Here is a 9,162-nt window from a genome sequence, read left to right on the forward strand (position 1 = left end):
GGACGGCGAGGGTGTGACGGCGTGTTCACCGCCCCACGCGGACGGGCACGCAGCTCAGGGAGCACAGGGGGACCCCCGGGGCCAGCGCCTGGGCTGGCCAGGTGCGCCGCAGATCCTGGGGGCCTTTAATTACAGCGGATACACAGGACGTCAGCGCGCGAATAAAAAGGAAGCCGAGGAGCAAGGACTGGGGTGGATAACAAGCACAGCAATCGGTAACCATGCCGATGAAGCAAAGGGTTGACCGTTTAGAAACAAAAGGCAACAAATTGAGGGTCCTTAAAATCCAGCCGGAACTGTCGGGCCCGAGCCCGCGCCAGGGGAGGGCGGCCGTGGGGGGCGGGCTTCTCTGTGCCGGGGAGGGGGCTCCCGGCTCGGGACCCGTGCACCGCCGCCCGCCACGGCCTCGGGTGTGTGGCCGACGCTGAGCGAGCACTGGCCGCCGCGGGATGGAGACCCCCGTGCCGAGCAGCTGCAAGGGGGGAAGGTGAGCCCTCGCCAGGCGGGTCTGCTGGGAGCAGAAGAAGCGGCACCACCAAGATCCCGGCAGAAGTCGCAGAATAAAATGCGGCAGTTTGTCCGTAAATACCGGGGACCGGCCGCACGTGGGCCACAGGGAAGAGTGCCACGGGGCAGCCTTCGCCCACGCGCTCCCGCGGGCAGAGACGAAGCGGCGGGGGCCGAGGGCGCGGCCGCCCCCCTCTCGCTCAGACGTGAGCTCGGCTCGCGCGAAGTGAGTCTGAGTGGCTTTGTGGATTTTTTGAGCGATCTGGAATGAGCCACCCGTAAACTTTCCTCACAGCTTCTTCCAGGCAGCCGTGAGGAAATAACACAGCCGACTTAGAAGGAAGCGGGAGTCTTGCTGGGTTCCCGTAAGCGGGGCTGGACACAGAGGCACCCCAGAGACCGACTGTGGGTTCCAGGAAGGATAAGTTCAGGAGGCTGTGACCCCACAGCGTCCGCCCGGGGCTGGCCCTGCGGGGCCGGTGCTGCCTTCCTGCGTTGCCGCCCAGGTGACCTTCCCAACAGCCAGCCTGCCGTGGAGCCGTTCTCCACGGAGACATCTCTGTCCACAGCTTTTGTGGGTGCCACGCAGTAGTCTCGTCTCCGGGCACGGGAGCGTGGCGTGAGGGAAGCAGGGACCCAGCGGAAGGCGGGCCCTGTGTGCTCCCCGGTGCTTTCACGCCATCTTTTGCAAGGAGGAGGCTCTGTCCACGGCCGTGCAGAGCGGAGCACACCCGTCTCAGCAGGCCACCGTGCGCGCTCTGCACCCGAGCCACGCCTGTGCGTCTTCGGCCGGCCGCGTGCCGCTCTAAGTCCGTTGCCTGATAGAAGGGTGGCCGTGTCCTTGCAGGCTTTTGAAACAAATTAACGGCCGGGGCTTCAGTTCCGTCCTGTCTGGAATTTCCTCTCGGCTGGCGTGCGGCAGGATACCAGAGCGCCCACCTGCTCCCGGCGTGCCCAGTTATTAAACGACTTCCGCTCTGTGCCTCAGTTTCCCCGGGCCCACCCCGGCCGGCAGCCATGAGAGCGCGTGGACGGGGTGCCCAGCCGCTGCCCCGAGCCCTGGCTGCCCAGGTGCCCAGCTCGCCCCCGCGCGGCCGTGTCCCGTTCGCAGTTTGCCGGCTGCACTACGCCTGGGAAATCGCCTCGCCTTACTGAGCGCCCCTGTCGCCCCGGGGAGCTGCCAGGACACGCGGGGAGCTGCCAGGACACGCGGGGAGTAGCCAGCGAGGCGGTGGCCCGCGCTGGCAGCCCCAGGCCTGCTGTGCAGGGGGCGGCCCCACCCCAGTCCAGCCACGTCCTGCGGGGTGGTGGGCGGGCGCCTGTGGAGCTCCCGTCCCGAGCGCAGCGAGGACCCCGGGCTGACGTGCCTTTTCATGTAAGCAGGACCCCGGGTCTTTCATTTGGGCCGTGACTGTTCTCTTGATTACATTTCCATCGCCATAAAATGCCTTGAGAGTTTTCTGTCCACGTATTTGGACTTACTTTTTTTTTTTAACTTGAGGTCACTGGTTTACAATACCAGATATGATTTAGAGGTGCAGGGTGGCACCCTGCAGGGTAGACCTGCCTGCCACGCCACCTCCAGGGCACCCAGGCCTCCAGAGCCGCTGGGCACCCCCACGCTGTGCTGTCAGCCCCCCTCACTCCTTTAGGCCTTGAAATGCTTGTTTTTCCACTTTCCCACTGGGATCCACGTCTGGCCTCTCGCTGGCCAGTAGGCCCGGGCCGCAGTGGGGAGGAGACTGCTCTGGTCTGCCCTTGTCCCATGGGGTTTCCTGGGGCTCCCTGAGTCCCAGCAAGTGTGCACTTTTCATTTATTTCCCCCCAAAAGAGGAAACGGCCGGCCTTCCTCATCCCGGCCCGGCCTAATCCCCGTGGCTGAGCCAATCGCCCACCACACGAATGAGGGACGGGCCCTGGACGCTGGAGAGGAGAGGCCTCGGTGGGCCCTTCCCGGAAGCCCCTCTCCCTGCGGATCCAGCCTCTCCCTCCCTCGGAGAGGGGCCTCACCCTTGGCACATGGCGCTTGGGCATCTGCTGGCCGGCCACGACAGCTCTCCTGCCGCGGTTTCCCCACCACACCACGGGAACCTCTCCCTGCGCTCCCGCACACACACGCTCGGCGCTCCCAGCAGGCCCGCTGGGCTCTGTTCCTAGGAAGCGCTGTCCTTGGTTCCGGACAGGCTGGGGGCCCAGCCTGGCCCAGCACCTGCCCGAGCCCCGCCGCAGTCCCTCTGTGGCGGTTGGGTACTGACCCGCGCCCCAGACCGTGCAAGGACGCACTTGCTCCTCGGGGATGCCATGGCTCTGGGCCTTTCCTGCTGGCGGAGGGCAGCATGGAGCCGTCGGGACTGTGTCACCTGCAGCCACTGCGGCCATCACAGACACCGACTGCAGCTGGGAAGCGGCAGGTGGCCTCACAGCTGCAGTCACAGTCCGGGAGAAACAGGACTTCGCTCTGACAGAAGCCCAGCTGCAGCCTGGGGCCCGTGCACCTGGCTGGGCCAGCCCCGGCGACCTGAGCAAGGCGAGGCTCTGTGGGTCGGCAGGGTCATGGCGCAGGCGTCGTCCTGGAGAGGGGGCTCTCCTGTGCAGCCCGAGGAGCAGGGAACCCCGCGGCAGCCACGCCCGTGGCGCCCCGAGCCCACTGCTCACCTGCACTCAGTGCTGGAGACCGCACGCACGCACACACGTGTGCACACCCTGCACGCTCACAGCCTCTCACGCACACCCGCCCGCACGCACGCGCTTACAATTCGTTGTTTTTCAGAGCAGTGTTGGGTTTATGGGGAAGGTGGTCTGGACTTGCCGGACCGCACAGCCAGGCCCCCTGCTGGGAGCACCCTGGCGTCTGCGCCCCGTCCGCTCTGGTCACCGAGTCCCTCTGCTGAAGTTCGCGCTTGGCCCCCGCCCCTCGTCGCGCCAGCTCCCATCACTCCCTGTCGCTCTGCAGGGCATCCTCGTCTGAACTCAAGGTCACGCTTCTCCCTCTCTAGGTGTGGGTGGGTGACCGTCCCCTGCAGCTCAGGGTCACCAGGTCACACGGTGCTGGAAGTCGGGCCTCCAGGGGAGGATGTTCTGTCCGGCGTCTGGTGGGGCGACAGGCTGCGGCCAGGGGCTCCCTGGGGCTCGCCAGGGCCTCTGTGTCTGCCAGCGGCCCAGGGCTGGAGAGGTCAGAGAGCCCTCGTGGAGCGGGCATGCCGTACAAGCAAGGTCTTGCTGTCACAAAGCCCCTTGGGGCAGGGGAGGTGTACGGCTTCCTGTCTGCCCTGCGCAGGAGTCACACCTCAGTTCCCACGGGACCCCTGGGGCGCGGGTGCTCGGGGCGCCAAGCTTTGCAGCCAGGTTGGGAGCTGACTGTGCTTTTTAAATTATTTGAAAAAATTGATTCCAAAGACGACGCATAATGAACATTTACGCCCGGCTGTAATCTGCCACTGTTAAGGGTGTGTTTGACATTTCCACTCGTTTCTAGAAGAATTCTGAGAGAACAGGCCTCTAGAAAGGGGTGTCAGGTTGGTGGGGAGTTGGTGGGGAGCGGGCCGGCCCCCGCGCTTCCAGGCTCACGCTCGGTGGCATCGCTTTGCTCGGTGGTGCCCAAGGAGGTCAGGGCAGCCTCCCCGGGCCGATTTCTGTGTCCTCGCTGCCTGCGCACATCCTGGCGGCGGGCAGAGATGGGGCCGCTCCCCTCTGCCTGCCCCCGTCTGGAGCAGAGGCGTCAGCGGGAGCCTGGGCTCGGCTTTGGGCCGCTGCCGGCCGAAGCCTCTCGCGGACAGAGGCCGCGAGTGAGTCTGGGTTTCCCACGTAGAGCTCGTCCACCCTGACATCTCCAGTCCGGCCCACCGCCCCGGGGCTCTGGCTCCCACCTCTCCCCTGTGGCGACGCCCTCTCACCACGCTAGCACTCCGCCTAGTTGGCGAACCCCAGTGTTCCCAGCCCCCCCAAAGAAGCTGCCCCCCGCAGATGCCTTGTTCCCCCCCAACCCCTGCACCCCAACCCCGTCCTGACAGGCCTCCCAGGGGAGCTCCCCCTTGCAGACCCTGCTGGCTTTAGGGCGGAGCTGTTTGTTGAAGAGGGTGGGGACGGAGGCCCCTTTTGCAAGGGGAACCCCAGCTGACTTTCCGGCAATCTGGGAGGCCTCTCCCCACCCCGGCCCCGGCCCCGGCCCCGCCCGCCGGAGCTTCCCTTTCACAGTGTCAGAGCTCCGGCCTACCTGGTATTTGAGGAACCCAGAGGCGGCCTCCAGTTTCTCGAGAAACTGAGTCAGCAATTTTTGGAGGCTCCTAGACATCCGAGAATACTTTCAGCTCTATGGAGTGGTCGCCTGACCATTTCAGTTCTTTTTTTCTCAAGTACCCAAACATGGGCACTCCCAAGGTAAAACCCACGGCTCCAGGATCGCCGGGGCGCAGCGGCATGAGCGGGGGCCGCAGCGTGCTCCTGTCTGGCCCCCGCAACCTTCTCCCGCGCTCTTGGGGCGCTACGGCCAAGCGGTGGGACCCCGAGAGGCCCGGGCTAGACCTCCCCCCCAGCACAATAGCAAGAGCAAAAGCGAAGTGGGCATCTGTGGCTCGGCCTGCAGCAGCACAAGACTGAAAGCACCTTATGAGTCAGGACCCACCCGCAGCCGCCCCAGCTTCCCCCAGCCCCGGGGATGCACGGCCTTGTCGGGGCTCCGGGTCTCAGGAGCCAGGCGAGAAGGGAAAGCAAGGCCAGCACCGGCGGGGGTTTGTGGGGAGCGGGGGGGTGCACCTGGCGCCCTTCGCACCCGCCGGCTTCCCCTGTGCGACTGCAGAAGCACCGGGGTGTCAGCTGAGCCACCCCGGCCACGGTGCCTCTGCCTCACCTCCCGTCTCTGGGTGTCCTCGTGCAGAACACGTACACCAACGCGGATAAGCTGCTAGAAGCAGCGGAACAGCTGGCCCAGACCGGGGAGTGTGACCCAGAAGAGATCTATCAGGCCGCCCATCAGCTCGAAGACCGGATACAGGACTTCGTGCGGCGGGTCGAGCAGCGGAAGATCCTGCTGGACATGTCGGTGTCCTTCCACACCCACGTGAAGGAGGTAAGACTGCGTGTCCTGGCTCCCCGGGTGCCTGGGAGGGCCTGGGGTGGGGGTGGCGGTGCTGCTGGCCGCTGGGGGCACCGTGCAGGGTCCCCGCTGGACCCGTTGCTGACCCTCCCTGCTGCACCAACGGGCCCGGAAGCCTGTGTGTGTCCGGGGCGACGGGTGGGGGAGGTGGCGCAGGGGAGGGGCACGGAGGGGGAGGGAAAGAGCAGACAGACAGCACGCCCAGCTTCGAGTCCGGGGCGGCCTGCGGCTGACATGCCCGGCGAGGTCAGGCTGCTGGGTTCCCGGATGTGGGAGCCGGTCATGCGCCTGCTGACCGGACCTGACTGCGTGAGCCTCGCAGATAGGAGCCAGAGTGCGCTTCAGACAACTCTGAATTCGAAGGCAGCAGAGCTGACGTGACCGTCCTAACCGTGATGCTGACGTCAGAGGCGTGCGCTGGCTCGGAACTTGACCATGACGGGAGCTAATGTGTTTTCCGACTCGTGGACGGTAGACTAGTGCTAATTCTACGTTGCACGTGTATTATTATTCTTAGTAGAAATCATTGAAAATTACACTCAAGCAAGTTCAGCGGGGAGGGGAGGGATCAGAGCAGGGGAGACTGGTGACGTTCTTGGTGGCTTGGCGGTGGGAATTCTAGGGGCTCACACCTGAGAGGAGCAACCGTGTAAAACGTACCCATCTAAGTTTAAAAAAAGAATAAGAGCAAATCACATTCAAGAAACTTTTTGGTAGCTCTTGAAAGATAGAAAGCATTTCTTATAAAAGCGCATGTTTTCAGCAGGACCACAGCTGAGGTAAAGAGTCAGTTACTGCCAGAGGTCTAAGGAAAAACCCTTCCTCACAATGAAGTCAGAGGTGGGGAGCCCTGCGAGTGGGGAGATTCGGCGCCGGGCGCCCCAGGATCCAGCCAGGGGCAGGCCGGGGCTCCCGGTGGGGCTGCCTTGTGAGACGCGCCAGCCTGCAGGCCCAGCCCGGGCGAGGGGAGGCCCCTCCCCAACAGTGCTGCAGGGGCCCACATTCCTGCCCTCCCCTGCACCCTAGAATCGAGAGCCCGTGAGGAGTGTGGGGCACAGGTGCTGGCACCACGGACCTTGTGCCCAGCCCCGCCCCGGCCCCTCCGCAAAGGCCGGTGCCCGGGCCCAGGGCGTCAGAGGAGTCACACAGGAGTCACGCAGGGCCGCTCCGCGGGCCCCTCTCTGCGGCAGCTTCTGGGGGGCGCATGAGTGAGCGCAGCCCCCGGGCTCCCTGCCCCGCAGCCCCGCCCTGCCTCACACAGCCCTGCCTCCAGGACGGTTTTTCTGAAATATCAAAAAGATTAGGTTGTAATCTGCTTTTGAATCTTGGGCCTGGGGGGGTCCAGCCTGACCCCTCAGCATCCTTGAAACCTGATCCACCTTGTTCTGCCCCCCAGCACAGTGACACCTGGGATGCGGGTCCCTTCCCTTCACCTGGCTCGGCAGCCTGGGCTGGCTCCTCCTCCGCTTTCTAGAACTTTGTCCACACACGCCTGCCCCAGCACTGGCCTCAGAGTTGTGCTGCTCTTTTCCACCCGTGCTCCTCGGTGGCTTCCCTGCGCGCGCATCGGCGCACCCCAGCCTGGAGGGGGAGCCTGTGCGCAAAGGCAGGCCGTTCCGTGGTTGTCTGGAGCAGCCCTGCGGTCTAGGGCGCAAGGAGGGTTCAGGCTGCTGCTCCTGCGCTGGGCCCCGGGGGCCGCTGTGTCCCCCGATGGCCAGGCGCTGCTGGAGACGAGGCTGGACCAGGGGTGGGACCAGCACTGGCCAGGGTCCAGACAGAACTGCAGGGCGCGGGAGGCGGTTTGGACGCAGGCCTGGTGATAATCTTCAGCCGTGTCTGCAAAGATTTAAGATTGCTTTGGGGACAGAAAAGACTGCACGCAGCTGAATTTGTGGTCAAGGTCACCTTTTCAGTTTTGTTTTCATAAAGCCAACACTAGCGGGCAAGGGGAAGACAGGCATTTTGCAAAAGTGCTTCTCCAGACACTCAGCAGCATTCTTTTTTTTTTTTTTTCAAGATTTATTTATTTTTGCATACAGAACTGGGGTGCAGGCCAGAGGTGCAGGGGGTGAGAGGCTTCACCGGAGACAGAGCGGGGAGCAGAACAGGCAGATCGAGGAAGTCCACTGCTGAGAGGAGCAGCGCGTGGGTCAGGAGAGGTCTGACGCGCCATGTGGTCACCTCCGGGGCAGGCGGGGATCGAACTCATGCGGAAGCGGCTTTAGCTTCTCAGTGCTGTGCTTTAACCCGCTGCGCCCCCAGGGAGGGCCCTCGATAGCATTCTGAAGGAAAATCCCTGTCATGAAAGTCACGCGGCTCGGGGGCCACTTGGAAGGGAGATGCATTGTTCTCGTTGACTTGCACTGGGGGCTTGCGGGTGTGTGTGTGCGCGCACGCGTGTGTGGTCCATGTGCATCTGCGGGCTGGGGCGCCTTCGGTCTACTCCCAAGGTCAGAAGAGTCGCCCTGACAGCTGCAGCACTTTCAGGCGCTTGTCCTTTCCTTCCACGCGAGACGCCGCCGTGGCCTTGTCCCCCGATCGGTCCTTCCTGCACGTGTCTCCCTCAAGTGACCGGGAGTCCAGGGCAGACGTTGCCGGGGCATCCCGGGCGCCCACCGTGTGGACGGGTCGGGACTCTCAGGCTTCTTTTTCGTTCCCAGCCACATCTCTGCAGGTCCGTTTGTCCTGACGGGCCCCAGAATTTTCCCGCCGTCTTGCTCCGAGCTGCGCAAAGGCCCTGCGGCCGGCAGGGAGGCGCGGGAGGGTCCGAGCCGGCCCGAGTGGGCTCCTCAGCCACTGCGCTTTGCAACTGGCTGTGGCTTGAAAACTCAGATTCATTCAATACAGATTTAGTTAGTTTAAAGTCAAATTAAAAGTGAAAGAAGAGCCAAGAGGAGGAAATCACGCTAATTAAATGTGTTTGCATAAAGCCAAGTATTTTAATGTAGCTGAGGAGTGAAATATCGCTACAAGATTTATGTTATCCGAGTGCATCCCTTTCCAGGCGGCTCACACAGCTGAAAGCCGCCCAGTGGAGGCCGCAGAAGCAGCGGGTCTCTCGTGCAGGGGCCACTCCCCGCGGCTTGGAAGCCACCAGAGGCCCTTGCACCCGGGCTCCCGGGTGCCCGGCAGTGGTTTCCTTCCGGACTTCTATCTGGCGCAGAGCTCTGGCCCGCCCTGACTTGTGCAGTAAATTTCTGCCTCCCGTGAGCAAGTAACGCCAAGGTGATCTCAGCAACAGCTACGCCTAGGAAGCGGCCGGGTCTAGGTGGCGTCTGCTCGGAGTTAGCCCAGCACCCTCCCGCAGGGAGTTTGGGGGAGACCGCTCAGGCTCAGGAGAGGGGGCCTCCCCGCTCTCAGACGTCGCCCCCGGGCGAGCTGGCAGCACCTGTTCTGGCAAGGGGGCGAAGCAGAAGCCTGCATGCCCCCCCGCCCCGGCTCTGGGCTGGAGGAGGTAGCGACACAGGTGCGGGCCTGCACCCCAGGCTGCAGCCCAGATCTGGAAGCTCCTGCTCGCGTTCTTTTTTTTTTTTTTTCTTCCTCGAAAGAATCCCGACGATGCT

At 63.7% G+C, this 9,162-nt stretch overlaps 1 protein-coding gene across 1 annotated transcript in view; it reads left to right on the forward strand.

Annotated features, from left to right (window-relative positions):
• The window catches only part of TRIO (trio Rho guanine nucleotide exchange factor), a 71,322-nt gene that overhangs the window by 25,798 nt on the left and 36,362 nt on the right, over positions 1-9,162 (forward strand). The window contains exon 10 of the mRNA XM_012721745.1: positions 5,381-5,572. Within this exon, the coding sequence (XP_012577199.1) occupies positions 5,381-5,572 (192 nt within the window). The remainder of the gene's footprint in view (positions 1-5,380; positions 5,573-9,162) is intronic.

This window comes from Condylura cristata, unplaced genomic scaffold (assembly GCF_000260355.1).
Source record: "Condylura cristata isolate star-nosed mole 26May11 unplaced genomic scaffold, ConCri1.0 scaffold00007, whole genome shotgun sequence".
Taxonomy (NCBI): Eukaryota; Metazoa; Chordata; class Mammalia; order Eulipotyphla; family Talpidae; genus Condylura; species Condylura cristata.